Raw genomic sequence first — 16,679 nt, forward strand, 5'->3', positions numbered from 1 at the left:
AACAGAAGGAGGAATAAGCTTCCACTAAAAAACTTGGAAATTTTGAGAATAATCTCAGAAATTTTCTGGAAAAACAAGAACATTTCTGAGCTCCAAAAGTCAAAAATTTGTGAGAAAAAACTTTTGAGTTTTTTTCTAGAAATCTTGGAAACTCAGAAAATTTCCAAAAGTCAAACATTTTTTTATTTTTTAGAAAATTTCTGAGATTAATCTCAAAATGTGTGAGGTTTTTCTAGCAAATCTTTGAGTTTTAATACTCTGAAAATTTTAAAAAGTCAAACAATTTTGACTTTTGAAATGTTTCTCTTTTAAACATTATATTTATTGAATTTTATAACATAGAACAAGTGGCAGTAATACATTTGACATAATATTCACAACAACAAAAAACAACCCAACAGTACAAATATCAGAAAACAAAAACAGAGAAATAAAGAGGAAAGATTTTTTACAGTTTTCTGGACTCCTCCTTTTTTCTACATACGACATCATAGGTTAAAAAATAGAGAAAGATATAAATCTTTTTATTCAGATGGAGATGGAGAATGGTGGGTTGTTTAGGGGGGGAAATTAACGAAAAAAATAAGTGTCAGCTATAAGAACAGAATTTTGTTCATTTTTTGGATCATATTTGCTGCATTTAGTCAAGTTCAATAAATTAAACCGCCTAAGTCTGCTTTTGTGTAAAAGTTACTAAACAGATGTCTTCCAATTTACTATGAAGTCAAAGAAGCACGGTCATTAACAGATGACTACTTTCTGCTTCGTCAAACATTTTCCAATATGAAAAGATTTATAATAATTTAGCATCAATTAAAAATGAGGACTCTCCATCTGTTTCAACCATCTGCTGTCATTTGTTTTGTTGTTGAGGGCCACTAAAAAATTAGTGAAGGGGCCACATATGGCCCTCGGACCACACTTTGGACACCCATGTGTTATTAAACAATCTGAGCAACCACTGGAATCTAAATGTAACAGAAAACAGATTTTAAAATGATATTTACTGGAGTAAGGTTTTATATAAAAGTACTTTCATGAGTAGTTTTATTACAACATACTTATTACTTTTACTTAAATTATATTATTATGTAGGATTGTTACTGTTACTTGAGTAAACTTTTAAATGCTAAGTTTAAAGTTTGCATCACTTACATCCAATGGTGTAATTTTATTACTTCTAAATAGGAATAAAATTTTCCCCACCATTTTTAGCACATTTAAATAAATTTATGTTAAATTATATTATTAGAATATGTTTTCATATTTATTTAAATAGATTTAATGGGATCAAAGGGTAACTAATCACTAAATCCACTTGGTTTCACTGTCCTGCATGCTTTAGATGTTTCTCTGCTCTAACTCACATAGTTTCAGATAATGTCTTGACAGATTTCCACAGAACATGATGGTGCAATGTTGACGTAATTCATTTCCTGGAATCAGGTGTTAGAGCAGAGAAATATCTAAAATATGCAGCAGTATAAACCTAAAGCTGCACTCTACCAGACAAACATAAATCCTAATGTTATATTGTTTACTTGCTCTTACTCCTCTGCTCTTAGATTATGATGAAAACTATTATGGTTTTAACCTTTACTTTTTTGTGAGCAGCATAGAGGTCTATGCTGCAGACAATTTACTAATCCAAGCTGCATTTTCTGTGTTTCAGGTGATAAATGGTCTGCTGGAAAGGCCAGACTGGGAGGAGGCCATCCGCACTCCGCTGGGTATCCTTCCTGGAGGGTCAGCCAATGCCTTGGCTGCATCTGTGCATTACTACTCTGGGTGAGCCGCAAGCAGGGAAAAATACTGGACTGGGATGCTTTTCCAACCATTTAGGTTCAGATCTTTCACTTTGATCTGAATTAATATATTGAAAACATTCTTTATTTATTCAGGTCAGAGCTTTATTGGTAACACTTTATTTGACAGGTTGTAAATAAGACTGTCATGACACAACCCGTTTTAAACATGACATGATTCCTGTCATGAACATGAGTTAGTCTTTGAACTGAACAAATACTTTTATAACAAATTTATGACAGAACATGATTTCCTGATTAATGTCAAGTTGTCATAACAAAGACATTTTGAATAATGGCAACTTTGTATTAAAAGTGTCATGATTTACCGAATGACACTTTATGACAAAAGTCATAAATATTCATGAAGACTAACTCATGTTCATGACAGGCGTTACGTCAGTCTTATTCACAACCCGTCAAATAAAGTGTTACCGCTTTATTTTGATTAATTTTTAAATGTTTTCACTGTTTTGTTGTATCACTTTCACATACTTATTTAAAATATATACAGTATATACATATATTATTTCTATTATTAGCTAGTAGCACATGTAGCATTCTCATTAAAATGTAGCATTTTCATTAAAATATGACAATCTGCAACACTTTTGCTTCTAAAATCACATCTTTATATATTTCCGCCACCATCTTCACTTATTGCATGTTCAATTGTTCGTTTTGCACAAGTAGAACTCCTTATTTGGAAACATTTGAGATCAGTACGTCACTGCAGAGTCCAATAGAAACCAGTCAAACCAGACAGGTAGCATAGCAGTGAGGGTCACACACGTTCATGCGGTATGCAGTTAGAGCATACTATAGCAGACTGAAAGCACTCTGTGCTGAGTAAATTAAGAACCATTTAGCTAAATATATCATCCCAAATTGCATCAGGATGAGTCATTCTTTATTTGTAGCTCCTTTAAAAGGTGTTTGTTTATTTTTAATGCCGTGTTAAAGCAGCTACACCTCCACAGATAACCTGCAGGCTTTTGTTGCTTTGCCGCGGTTGGAGGTGTGTTTGACCAGCTGAGGCTCCTGACCCTGTGTCAAACTAAAACGCTTTTCTCTAATGGTTTTTAATTATTAATGGTCTGATCATCCGTGGGAGTTTATTCACCCAGAACAAAGAGAAAAATTCAAGGACAAATACAAAGTTTTTAAAAAGATGAAAAAAATTATTTAATCTCTGCATTCCTCACTCCCTGAAACAGCGCCGTCGACAGCAGGTTGTTGTTTTAGCACCAAGAATAAGAGAGGAGCTGCATGAAAAGCTGCAAAACAGAAAATCATTGGCGCAGGAAGTGGAGGCTGCTGGAATTGCTCCACCTTGTGGTGGTTTAGGGTTACAACAACTCAGTTTTAACAATTTTACACAAGAATATGCAAAGAACTTTGCATTTTTATAATACTGTCAGTTGTAGCACTAATATAATAAAAGAGAAAATAATCAAAAAACATATTTAGCTGAATGTGTAGTAGTTACCAATCAGGTACCACTGCAGCACAGCTAGCTAAGACGGGAAGTTAGAAGATTAAACGTCTCATGTAGCAGCTGCTACAGCTGGTTAGTTATTACAGTGTTTATTGGCTGATTTTAGTATTAGTTAACATGGTGCTGTCTCCATAATTAGTATAATTAACTAAACCTAATGAAATAGCAAAACGTGAAATAAATAAAAACTGTAATTAAATAGGAAAGACTGAAGCTAATTGGAGCTATATTGTGCATTTATAAAACTAACTAAGATATATTAAAAGTATAGATATAACATCCTTTGTTGTCATGTCCAAGCATTGTTAATGCTAACAGCAGTTAGCACCAAGTAAATAGCAAATCCTACATTTGTCCAACTTGCAAACAGAATAAAATAGAAATGTCCTTTATTGTCCTAAAGTGGGAAAATTAAAGGTAAATTAAAGATGAATAGTATCATGGTGATTTGGGGAAAAAAAGACCCGACGTTTGGCAAAAATTGACATAGGACATTATTTTAGTAAGGTGATTAAATTTGATATATTTTATATATTTTCTTTATTGTAGATTAGATTGATAAGATTATGTGAAGCCCATTTCAGCTTCTTAAAGTAAAATACTTCTTTCTCTGGAGACTTTCTGGGCTGAGTTTTGGTTACAGGCTGCAACACAAGTTATTTTTTCAACCCTTTTGAAAGTTTTATTTAATTTCCTTCATAAAATCTGCCGCTCAGTTTCTTTTTGACGTTTGGCGCTCAGATGAACGTTGTGTTATTCTGTGCAGCTTCTATGAAAAGTTTTGATATGTTTCTGCTGTGGGATTCCAGGAAACAAACTGACAAAAGTAAACAGAGATATAAGTAAAAACAGAATCTCCTCTTTCTGCCACGTTCATTCATCACCTGAATGTTTGTGCCAGTCAGCGTCTCATCAAACAAAGCGCCTCTGTCCAGAACCGAAGGGTCCAGACTCAGCATTGTTCGCTCTTCTCTGACTCTCCAGAAAACCCGTGTGCGTTGTCCTGCTCCGGCCTGAGCCAGATTTCATTTGGTATTATTCCCAGCTGAATGCTGAGGCTTTGAGAATTGACTGAGCGGCAGCTACAACGTGTCTGCTGTTATGCAATGATCCGTTCTCGGCCTTTCATGTGTTTCTGTGTGCAAACAGAACAAGCAGGGCAGGTGGAGTAGTCCTCTAACGCTTAGAGCACATGTGCCAAACTCAAGGCCCGTGGGCCAGATCTGGCCCGGCACAGCTTTTTATCTGGCCCTCCAGGTTCTAGACCAGGGGTGTCAAACCTCACGGGCCACTGTCCTGCAACTTTTAGATGTGCCTCTGCTGCACCACCTGAATATAATAATTAGGTCATTAAGGCTCTGGAGAACTGATCTACACAAGGAGGAGGTAATTCAGCCATTTCATTCCAGTGTTTTGTACCTGTGGCACATCTAAAAACCGCAGGACAGCGGCCCTCCAGGACTGGAGTTTGACCTGTGATCTAGACTAAATGCTTAAATATTATGTTATCAATCAAATCAATGCAGTTTTTATCTGTTTACTGCCAAATAATATCAATTAGTCCTTCCACTTCCTTGAGAATTATTGTGGAAATCCATGCAAAAATCAACAAAGCACTTTTTTGCTCTTACAATTGGGAGTTTACAGCAAATTTTTCTCAAAAATTGTCAAAACCTTTCTTACTTGAACTAAACAGCCGCCTCAGCTTTAATTTATGTCAGATTATAGTCCATGATCCCTAGAGTGTTTAGTCTGGACTCGATAAATCCTGTAAATAAATGTGCTTTTTTGTTGTTAGAGTGCATCATTGAAAAATCAAGAGAAAATATTTTCTGTTTTAGTTGCAGGTTAAGTTAGAATCGCTTGTCAGCAGGAAGTTTGGACAGAAGCGAGTTTCACTGCGTTGCATCACCTCCGTCCTCTGGACCAAATGCTGCACCTTTAAAATTACATAAACAGCAATCCTGTTGGATTTAGAAGATTATCAAAAGACGTGATTCATTTTGACTCATTCCAGGCCGAATCAAAACAGATCTAATATGTTTCACTTTGCTGTGATGAAATGTTAGCAAGTAAATTCAGATTTTGTTACTAATTGACCCAAATTTAATCTTATTTCAAAGAAAAATTCTTCTGTTTTCTACAGAAAATTTAAATATCTTAGCAGACATAGTTTATTGTAAGATAAAATACATACTTTCTTTAAAAAGATCCTAATTTACTCTTTCTGCATTAAGGAAAATCTCTTTTTGCTGTAAAAACTGTTTATAGGATGTTTGAATAAAATTAATTTCAGTAATTTTTCCTTTTTTGCACACATCAAAATCTAGTAGTCATTGTGTCAAGATGTTTATTTTTAATCAGATACATTAGAAATTAATAAAAGTCAATATTAAAAAGAGTTTGTAAATGAAGTTTAAACATTTAAAATCCCCCAGTGAAGTTTATCCTTCTTCAAATCAAATGAATTTTGGTGTTTTATATTGTTCTTTGTGGTCCTATGATTTTAAAGAGATTTTTTAATTTTTCCAGAGGTCATAAAAGGTCAACCAGTTTGTCCACATTTACAAAATCAGCTGTGCTAATTGGCCCTTGAAAAACAACGGCTCAAACTACAGGCAGACTACAAAACTAAAACAGCGCAGAAAAATCAACGTCATCGTTCATAACTTCTGCTTCTGTTCTCTGATTGGCTCGGTTGGAATTTTATTGCAGGAATCCAAGTGAATGGGAGAAATCCCAAACAGCGTGTGAAGTGAAATTTGAACAAAAAGTCAATGGCCAGGCTAATGATTAATTGGCCAAACTTCAGTGAAAACTACAGAATATTCAGTGATCAAATGAAATAAAGTGGAGTTTTTTCCATCTCTCCTTCAGCGTCTCTCAGGTCAGAGGCGAGGAGCTGCTGGTCAGCTGTGGTTTCCTGCTCTGCAGAGGACTGGTGTCTCACATGGACCTGGTCTCCCTCCATCTTTCCTCCGGCCAGCGCCTCTTCTCCTTCCTCTCCCTGGCCTGGGGCTTCGTGGCCGACGTCGACGTGGAGAGCGAGAAGTATCGCCACGTCGGAGCCGCCCGGTTCACCGTCGGCACGCTGGTGAGGCTGGCGTCTCTCCGCATCTACAAGGGTAAGCTGGCTTACCTCCCCGCCAGCAGGGGGCGCCACACGGACAAAAGTCTGCAGAACGGAGCGGCGGCATGCTGCAGAAATCCCGCCTCCTGTTTGACTCAAACTTTGGAAGATGACTTCCCAAATAACACCTGCCACTCCAACAACTCCCTGAAGCTGCGGAGGTCAGAGGGCAGATCGTCTAGAAGTGCCGCCAAAGCCCTCCCCGGGCCTCCCGACGCCCTGCTGCCTCCTCTGGATCAGCCGCTGCCGTCCGACTGGGTGCTGGTGCCGGAGGAAGACTTTGTCCTCATGCTGGCCATGTATCAGTCCCACCTGGCCGAGGACCTCCTGGCGGGGCCAGACGCCCGCCTGGCCGACGGCGTCATCCATCTCTTCTACGTCATGGCGGGGATTTCTCGGAGCGCGTTGCTCCGACTGTTTCTGGCCATGGAGAAAGGCGCACATCTGGACACGAACTGCCAGCACCTGGTGCACGCGAAGGTGCGGGCGCTCAGGCTGGAGCCGGGCGCCGGGAAAGGGATCATAACGGTGGACGGAGAGGTGGTGGAGTACGGTCCGATTCAGGCCGAGGTGCACGGAGGCCTGGGGAGGGTGATCAGCGGATGAGAGGAACAAAAACACAAAGTCTTACCAATTTTGTTTTATCTAGTCTTGAGTGCAAATATCTTAGGCTCTGTTTACAAGAGACAACTGCCTGGAAACTGCCGGTATTTTCAGATGTTAATTGTGTCTCCAAAACGCCTTGAGTCAGCAGCTGTAGTTGTCATGTCAGGCCACTAGATGGCGCTGTGATGTTAGCATGCCAGCAACGCGCATGCGCTGCTTAGCTTCCACCTTATTGCAAACAGAAACGTCTCTCCCAAAAATGAAATCCTCATGTAAAATATATGCTCCTTATCAGAACTTGTTAAGTTGAACAGATTCAGTAGTAAAACTGTCGCCGTTGCTCTGGGTTTCATCTTCATGCAGATTAACAGATTAACACAACGGCAGATCAGGGTCATTGTAGATTGGACAAAAAATTCATAAATTTTTCTAATTTCAGAAATTTACTAGAAAAAACATTCAAAAGTTAAAATTTCTAAGTTTTCTTTCTCAAAAATTTGAGATTAACCTTAAAATTTTTGTTTTTTTCTAAACTATTCAAACTCAGAAATTTTTAGATCAATCTCAGAACTTTTTGAGAAAAAAGCTAAAATTCCTGAGTATCAAAAGTTAAACATTTTCTACTTTTCAAACTGAGAATTGTCCATGTTTCTTTCTAGAAAATTTCTGAGATTCATCTCAAAGTTTCTACATGATTTCTAGCATTTATTTTACTGTTAAACCTCAGAAATTATGTGATGAATCTCAGAAATGTTCTATAAAAAACATGGCCATTTCTGACTTTCAAAAGTCAAACATCAACTTTTCAAACTCGAACATGTTCATGTTTTTCTAAACAATTTCTGAGATTAATCTCAAAATTTCTGTCTGAGTTTTTCTAGCAAATCCACAAGAATTTCTAAGTTTTGAAAAGGTGGCGGTGAGAGACTGGTTACTGGTTACTGGTGTCGTATAAAAGCGCGACTGGATTGAAACAAATACGCTACGGTTTAACTGAGGAGCAACTCTGTGCTTGAAATAGGACAAAATTAACTTACAAGTAACTAATCAGCAAGATCTAGCCGCCCGTTTTAAGTGAATCATTCCTTAATATTGATTTAAATAAAATTTTGTTCGACTGGTGGATTATTTCACTTGAAGCAGGACATTTTTTCCTTAAGTGAAATAATCTGCCAGTGGATCTAGAACGTTTTGGGGTTAATTGTAGTCAACGATTTTACAGAAGAGCAATTAATTCAATATGTTCAAATGATACAAAACTTTTTATGAACTGTGCGATGCAGAAAGCTCTAGACATTGCAGGAAAACAAAAAAAACCCATCATCCTTCTACTACTTCCTGTCGTCCTCTTCTTTGTGGATTTTGCCAGTAGTATCGTCGCGCTGTTGAACTAATGACTTGTGTGACGTGAATATTTAGGAAAATACGGCAGAAACATTTTGCTGGCGTGAAATGCTTTTTTTAATAACAAAAACTGCGTTTTAGTTTTAATTAGCGTGTTTCTATTAAGCTGATTTTTGTTTGCATTTCAATTTGCGCAATTTTATGGTTAATAGTCGTTAGCAGTTAGTTTAAGTTTAAAATCTTAACCTACTTTTTACCAGGCAAGCCGCTGTAATGTCAGACTGTTCAACAGGTCTAAACAGTCCTTTATTAATCTACACACATCCTGCCTCACTGTTCTGAGCCAAGCTTTATGAATTATTAATGAGTTTATTTATTTAATATTAAACACTCGGCCGCTCAGTCTGGCGGCGCCACTGGAGCTAAAACCCAAATAGACGCAGGCGAATCGTGTTCGCCGCTATTCTGCAGTGGCTCGGTTCAAGATTACTTAACAGAGGATTAGTTTGGTTTTTATCGGTGCTCTGCAGGACAATGAGCCTCAAACACTCAGTCAAACCCAGAAGATTCTGCTTTAACCGGACAAATCGCTGCTCCAAGTCGTGGTTTAGTCTCTGCGGACAGGAAACAGCGGCTTCAGAGTATTGAACCAAACTCCTGCACCTGTCCTGACAGATTATTTCTGTTTTTTAGTGTTTTTCGTGACGCTGCATCCTCCCTCCATCTTTCCAGCCGCTGCTTCCAGCACCAATATGTTCGTCTCTGCTGGACGCCACACACTCTCCATCTTTACCAAAGTGTCTTTAACATTAAACTTTGAAAGTTAGAGATGCTTAAACATTATTATTATTATTATTTTCGTCCATGTGGAAACACTGAGGAGCCTTAAACAGGAGATGTTAAAACAGGCACTGATTGTAGCAGGCTGGGCAAGATGGCGACGATTTCTTTTTATAACTAAATCTGATTTTATTTAAATTTTTTCTTGTTTTCTTTTCTAAAAAAGAAATATTAAAAAGTGGCTTTTATTTCAGTCAATTGTTTCTGTGTTTTATACTACTGAGTATTAGGACCAGGCTTTGACAATGTTTGTTTAATTACGAGAATAAAGTCCGTTTGCTGAATAAAGCCTTAATTTTACCTGAAAATATGAGAAAAACCTTGAATATAAGGTGACCAGTCTGCAGTTTTCTTCAAAATAAGACTCTTTACAGGATCCTTTCAAAGTCCTAATAATAATTTGATTCTGATGTTTTAAAATATGAAATACTTCCTTATCTGTAAAACTTAGACCAAAGTATAACTTCAAAAGATGAACAGCATTCCTCATTTATTTTTTGTAGTGGAGTTCTCAAAAATTACGACTTTATTCTCCTAATATTACGACTTTTTCTCGTAATTGAAAAATAAAAACTTAAAATCCAAATAAATAGAAGCTGTAAAACAAGATGGCGGCTCTAGCTGAGCTGACGTCGGAAACCCAAAGAGCTTGTTGATGGGAAAAAAATCCTGATTTTCCAAAAATTAAATCTTCAAAAACCAAAAATGTGATAAATGTGATTTATCTCCCAGCCCCAGATTGCAAGTACAGACTTCCTGGTTTGTAAAGATTTAAGGTGCCTCTAAAAACAAAACTCACATATTGTAATATTTTGTCTTTATTCAGATTAACTGACTGCTTGACTGTTTAAGACCAAACTTTATCTGTAGAGAGCTTGTTGCCATCTTTGGTGAGACATAAAGGTGATCAGGAAATGACATCAAATTCTGAAGGACTCAAATGAGAATCTGTTTCTTACCTTAGTTAAGTTAAAACGTCTGATTCAGAAAGAGCTCCACCTTTATTTAGCTGTTGCTCGTTTTGTTTGTACTGGTCCTTTAACTTGTTTGACGTGCCTTGAATCTGCTGCCGCCTGGTGGTTGAAACGCGCTGCTGCATCTTCTTTGTGTTGCCTGCTGAATCCAGGAAAAAAAAAAAAGTTTCTTTCTTCTTTGATTAGAGAATAAAAATGAAACATGGTTTTGTTTTGAAGGCATTTTTGCAGTGAGGTTTTTAGAAACCTCCACCTCATCGAGTCCAGCTGCTCTCTGTAAAAAAGAAAAAGGTTTTCATGTCAGAGCCGCTTTATCTATGCTATTGTGCGTTTAGATCAGAGAGCTTCAACTCTGGTGTCCTGCGACTTTTAGATACATTTGTCTCTGAATAAAAAACAAAAAATTTGGGTTGTTGGATCTAAAAGCTGCAGGACGCCAAACCTCGAGGACTGGAGTCGGTTTAGATGTTTACGGTGAAGGGAAAGCAGCTGAATCTTTCTCTGCAACACTGACAACTGAATGATTCGTATTTTTATTCAAAGAGATATATATTTTTTATTTTAGACCAATGTCTGTATGTTTTCTATTAAATTAAAGAATCTGCATGGGTGTTTTTGATTAAGACTTAAATAAAATAAAGACAAACGACCAACCTGTGGTCTGCCTCGTTTGTTTTTGCTCTTTACTGAAACAGGTGACGCAGAAATCACCGAAAACGGAACAATTTTTCTGCCCAAGCATCCAAGTGAGATGGACGATGTTATTTAAAGGGGATCTAATATGAAAAATTCACATTTTGTATGTTTTTGTACTTCCATATGGGTTTACTTCTAAACAGCTCAAAGTGCAGCTAAAAAAAAAAAAAATCAGCTGTTTTTGCAATAAATTTGTTTTTTGCTGTCTGGAAAATGAGCCATTTCAAAAACCTTCTGAATGTAACGTTACCTAGCAACCCAAGAGGAGAACTAGCACATTTGGCCAACTAGCTGGTTTTACTGCTGTATGTGGAGTACAATGGCTGCTGGAAAAGACAAGTGTTTTGTTTTTGACTCACCAAGCACAAACCACTTAATGCATTCTTGTTGGTTGTGCAGGAGGCTCTACTTCCGCTTTTCGAAGATGTACGGTTGCGTAATTGGAGCCGTTTTCACATGGAGTGTAAACGTTGAGTTGGTCGGCGTGGCCAGCGGCAACTTATTTGGATTTAGAGACAAGAGCAGACTTAAAATCTTATCTTGAGAATGATTTTGTGCACGGTAATACATGTTTTGTATAGGCCATAGACCAAGCAAGCCTAATTGGTTACTTTTAAAAGAAAGATGGCCTCACTGTAGGGCAGAAACAATCGTTAGCTGGAGTGTATTGACTTAAAAAAAAAAAAACATTCAGAGCAGTGGTTAAGCCAAAACCGTAAAGAATATATACTATATATATAAGATTAAAAAACTGTAAATATGATCTACCTGAAACTCAATTGGGGTAGATTTAACTAAATTTTGTAAAAAAAAAAAAAAAAAAAAAAGATTGAATAAAAAATCTCCTATTCAGCACATTTTTCTAAGCAATTATAAAAAAAGTCACCAGTGGTGTCCAAACTTTTTGTCCCTTTGGCCAAATGTAAACAACTTGTGAGCCACAATATTAATTTAATTAATTTAAAAATGCAAAAATTTGTTTTTTGAGATTTTTTTAAAAATGTTTCACCTTCTTGATAAGCTAAATTTGAATAAAATCCACAAATCCTCAACTATAAATTTAAATTTCAAAATGTTGGGGTCAACTGTTGATTTCAGTGGGCCGATGAAAATCCTTTCAGGGGCCACAAATGGCCCCCGGGCCACACTTTGGATGCCTCTTCCCTACTCAGTATTGATGTTAAATCAAGTTTGTTGAATGAAAACGACGTGAAGTTGGTGTGAGGATGAGAAACGTTGAAGCAAACAAAGAAAAGCCGAAACGCTTTCATGGTACTGCTTGCAAAGTTTAATACATCACTATACAGTCGTCTTAAAGCAACAAATTAATCCATTAAAAAAAAAAGGAAAACAAGAAATGTTTAGTACAGTACACTCAGCATTATGTACTTATACGCCCCAAGCATCCCGATGATACAACCCAAGTTTGTGTTAAATATATACTGTAAGTAACTGTATGTATTTCAATAGAGTCATGATGTCTGTACAGAGAATCAGGCTACAAATTATACTTTTATTAGCTCTTTTTTTCTTTAAATATATCAACAACAGGCCACTGTGGAAATGCAGACATCATACAGTCAAGTTCTTTGTGGAGCCAAAAGAGGCTTAAAGCAACAAGTTACATGCTTTGGCTGGAAATCAAACTGCTTGCAGTAAAAAATAAGAAGAATGGATTAAATTAGGAACAATTTACACACACAGGAAACTTTACAGGTTCGACATCCTGCCGGACTTTAAATTCACATTTTCTGCTTGTTCATGAGGAGAAAAAAAAAAACTCAAAGTGTGCATCTAGAGTGTTAGCTTTTCTTTAAAGTGATCGGCGTCGCCTCTTGGCGTTAAAGGCGAACAAAATAAAACGCAGAGAGAGAGAGAGAGAGGAATGATGGGAAAAAACACGGAAGACGACGCAAAAAACACGCACTCATTCATATTTTTATTCGTTTTAAAATGCAGCAGCTCTTGGCTCGTAGTTCTTCTCCGAGGTCCGAAGTGGCACCGTGTGCTCTTTATCAAAAACGTCTCAGCATCAAAGTTCAAGTACAACATGAGAGAACCGGCGCTCTCGGATCAGAGCGAGTCGCAGACGACGGGGAGGAGGGAGTCGTGATGTGTAAAATGTTAGATGAATCTAAAAAGATGTAAACAAAGACTGCTGATTCCTCCAGGAAGCACCCAAAGGTCATTTCACAACACATTCTGCAGCAAAGCAATGAAAAGAACAAAACAAAATGGGTTCACATTGGATCACCTCTGAAGCCCCGCCCCCTTCGTTTGTGTTGTGACGTTTTGCCTGCATGTGCAAACAGCCAGAAGGACGACGGGAAACCACTGGAGACTTTACATTTCAGTGTTTTTTCTTTTTCTTTGTTTTAGTGCGAGTCAGTGATCAACGTCTGAGATTCAAGTAAGGCAACATGTTGACGTGAGATCACCCTGGAGTGGATGCTGCTGACGTATAAAGCAACTTTTTACTCTGAAAACTATGAGGAAAAAAAAAAAATAATCGGCTGAATCAAAGCACAAAGTTGCAGCTCATCAAACGTGTAAACGTTGCCGCTCCGCCTCGGAGAGGTCGGCCGGGTGGAAACCAGCAGGATCGGTGACGGAGCGAGTTTCTGGGGATTTTGGCAGAAAGCTTCCAGCCGGTGAACGCTCACAGTTTGTGCTCGCCATGTTTCCCCCCAGCGGGTCGAACCGCGGCGGCGTCCTTCAGGTGCAGCTGTGATGTCAGGAGTGCTACAGAGAGCTGCAGTTCCCCCAGCGGCCTGCAGGGGCAACCCAGTGACGCCCCACCCAGTCAGTGGAACCAGTTAGACAGGTGACAGAGGGGAACTGGTTTCTACCTGCTCTCACAGGAAGGTGTGTGTGGGTATGTGTGTGTGTGTGTGTGTGTGTGTGTGTTAGCCATCACACTCATCTGAGGGGTAACTAAAGGAGAGAAAAACACAAAAAATGAGGGGATGTTGGAAAAACACAAAATCTTACCAAGTATTTTTTTATCTTGTTTCTAGTGAAAATAATTTATTGAACTTGAAATAAGACAAAATTAACTCAAGTAACTTTTTAGGAGCTGTTTTAAGTAAATAATTCCTTTAATTTTGATTACAAAGTGTTGGTTCTACTAGCAGATTATTTCACTGATGTCTTCTTATAAGTGCAACTAATAATCTTTCATCAAAGTTAAAGAAATATTATTCAAAATTCTGAATTCTGATTTTGCGCGCTTTGATCTTTCCATTTGTGTCTCAACTCCTTAAAACAGCCTGAAATGCTTAAGAAAAACCATGAAGACGTTTGTTGACAATAAGTTAAAAACATTTTTTGGTGTCTGGAAAATGAGCCGTTTCAAAAACCTCAAATTATTAAGTGACATTCCATGGTCACTGCCTGCTACCTAGCAACCCCAGAAGAGTTCCAGCCCGTTTCCTAGCAACCTAAGCTGAGTTCCAGCCTGTTTGTTCAGTTTATAAGGATTTAAAGTAACAAGACACATCTAAAACAGCTCAATCAGAAAGGAGCTAAAAATAGAAAAGATTGAGCAGACTAAAGCCTCATTATCTAAGAACTATTTTGTGCTAAAAAAGGCTGAAAAGTTACTAGTTTTCTTATTTTAAATGCAATAAGACATTTGCACTGGAAACGAGACCAAAAATACTTTGTAAGATTTTGTGCTTTTGCAGTGAAACCCACAATAAGTCCAGACCCGGCTGCTTTCAGTGAGAGGAAATGTTTTAGAGGTGCGGGCAGCAGGAGCAGAGAGGTGGAGGGAAGAAGGGCGGTGGCGGCGCAGCACAGGAGGCCGACAGATAGAGGCAGTGACCATCCTCCTCTGAGACTTGAGGAAGGTGAAAGAGAGGAAGAGAGCGGGAAGCAGGTGTGAGTCGGGGAGGCACTTACTTGTCCTCTGTGTGCTCAGGGACGGCGGCGGCGGCCAGCGCGGCGCGGTACTGCTGCAGCACGCCGCGGACGCTCTTCACGAAGCCCTTGGAGAGCGGGAAGAGCGGGAAGCCGATGTCCGGGTAGCCGCTCCCCTCCGGGAGGAAACTCCGGTAGCTCTTCCGCCGCTTCTTTGGTCGCACCACCGGCTGGCTGGGACCGGACTCCGGCGCCGCGCCGCGTGCCGCAGAGCTGGCTCTGTCCCCGCCCGGGCAGGCGCCGCTCTGAGTGCCGTCGCAGTCTGAGTTGAGGCTGAGGTCCAGTGGCGGCGCGGCGGTGGTGGACGGGCTCAGCCCCGAGTCCTCCAGCTCCTCCTCCAGGATGCTGCTGACGCCCGGGACGCCGTCCTCGCCGGGCTTTCCGGGGCTACTGTTGGCCACCGGCGCCTCGTCCTTGGAGTGGAGCCCCCTGGCGGCCGGGTGTGGCGTGTGGCTGCGCTCGGCGGCGTCGTTCAGCTCCAGCCACGCCTCCAGGCGGTGGACGAGCCGCCAGCCGCTGCAGGCGAAATGCTCCTGGACCTCCTGCTTGAAGACGTCCACAGGGTTCTGCAGCAGCTGCGTCATGGACTGCACCATCTTGATCAGCGCCATCTCGTTGTAGCAGCGGCTGTTCTCGTAGCCCTCCTGCAGGCCGCGGTCGCTGTCGAAGCCCGCCTCGTTGTAGTACGGCTCGTTGACCAGGATCAGACCTGCAGACACGCGATCAAAACAGATTATCGCCTCTGCTTGATCTACTTACCGGGTCTTAAGCACCTTTTCCATTATTATTTGATAACCGTTTGCTAAGCTAGCTGTAGCGTTGCATTTGATCTGACGTCACGGCAAATAAACGGTCGTTTACATGCAGTACCTCCCGTCCACTTGGGGGCGTCCGCGGACCAGTTTTAGACACACTGACTTAGAATAAGGGATAGGACTTAAACTGGCAGTATTATGTGTTTTCCAGCTACATAGCGCCATTTTGGAGTATAATGAAGTAACTGTGTTTTCTTCATTTTTAGAACCAAACATGGAGAAGCAGCATTCAGCTTCTATCCACAACAAATCTGGAACAAGCTTCCAGAAAACTGCAAAACAGCTGAAACACTGAGTTCCTTTAAATCCAGCCTTTTTAGACCTGCTTCTGATTAATAAGAAATGAAATATTGACCAAAATATTTGACGTGTAATGATGATTTTGGTGACGACACTCATCAAGATGTTATGTTTGTTATTCTGTAATAGCGACAGAAAAAACAGATTTTTACTTCAATCATCTCTTTTGTGAGTCGACCTGAATTCAAAGTCCAGCTATATAGAAGCTGTAAAACATGCTTGTCAAACTGCGGCTCACTTAAGGTAATAAATTATTTAATATCGCCCCGTTTCTTTTTTCCATTTGTTCTTCTTCTGTTTTATCTTTTGCTTTATTTTCTCATAAGAGCAGATAACACCAGTTTTGGCTCCCTGTAGCTCAAAGAATAGACTTTAAAATACTGTTGTTGGTTTATAAATCACTGAACGGCTTAGAACCACAATACATTAAAGACCTGCTTTTATTGTATCAACCTTCCAGACCTCTCAGGTCTTCCGGTTCTGGTTCTGCTCTGCATCCCCAGAACCAGAACCAAATGAGGAGAAGCAGCTTTCAGCATCTATGCACCACAAATTTGGAACAAACTTCCAGAAAACTGAAAAACAGCTGAAACACTGACTTCCTTTAAATCTCAACTAAAAACCCACCTGTTTGGGATTGTATTTGAAATGTAATCAATCACAAATTTATTGATGGAACTTGACTTAATGTTGTGTTTTGATTGTTGATTCTATGTTGCTTTGTGTTTCTGTGTTTGTAATGATGTAAAG

At 39.3% G+C, this 16,679-nt stretch overlaps 2 protein-coding genes across 5 annotated transcripts in view; one reads left to right on the forward strand and one right to left on the reverse strand.

The window, feature by feature from the left end:
• sphk1 (sphingosine kinase 1) overlaps nucleotides 1-7,526 on the forward strand; it is a 41,932-nt gene extending 34,406 nt beyond the window's left edge. The window contains exons 4-5 of the mRNA XM_023333090.1: nucleotides 1,673-1,788; nucleotides 6,181-7,526. Of these exons, the coding sequence (XP_023188858.1) occupies nucleotides 1,673-1,788; nucleotides 6,181-7,039 (975 nt within the window). The 3' untranslated portion in view covers nucleotides 7,040-7,526. The remainder of the gene's footprint in view (nucleotides 1-1,672; nucleotides 1,789-6,180) is intronic.
• Nucleotides 7,527-9,269: 1,743 nt separating this feature from the next.
• The window catches only part of ube2o (ubiquitin conjugating enzyme E2 O), a 50,349-nt gene continuing 42,939 nt past the window's right edge, over nucleotides 9,270-16,679 (reverse strand). The window contains exons 22-24 of one of the 4 annotated variants that reach the window (XR_002752765.1): nucleotides 14,797-15,523; nucleotides 11,253-11,391; nucleotides 10,399-10,471 (exon numbers count right to left, since the gene is read on the reverse strand). Coding sequence is in view for 3 of the 4 variants with exons in the window: in XM_023333667.1 (XP_023189435.1) it covers nucleotides 10,225-10,471; nucleotides 14,797-15,523 (974 nt within the window). In the remaining variant the exon portion in view is untranslated. Of the gene's footprint in view, nucleotides 10,472-11,252; nucleotides 11,392-12,162; nucleotides 13,828-13,931; nucleotides 15,524-16,679 lie in introns of those variants that run through there. The other 3 variants (XM_023333667.1, XM_023333668.1, XM_023333669.1) reach the window with 3 other exon arrangements.

The sequence above is a fragment of the Xiphophorus maculatus genome, chromosome 5, assembly GCF_002775205.1.
Source record: "Xiphophorus maculatus strain JP 163 A chromosome 5, X_maculatus-5.0-male, whole genome shotgun sequence".
In the NCBI taxonomy this organism is placed as follows: domain Eukaryota; kingdom Metazoa; phylum Chordata; class Actinopteri; order Cyprinodontiformes; family Poeciliidae; genus Xiphophorus; species Xiphophorus maculatus.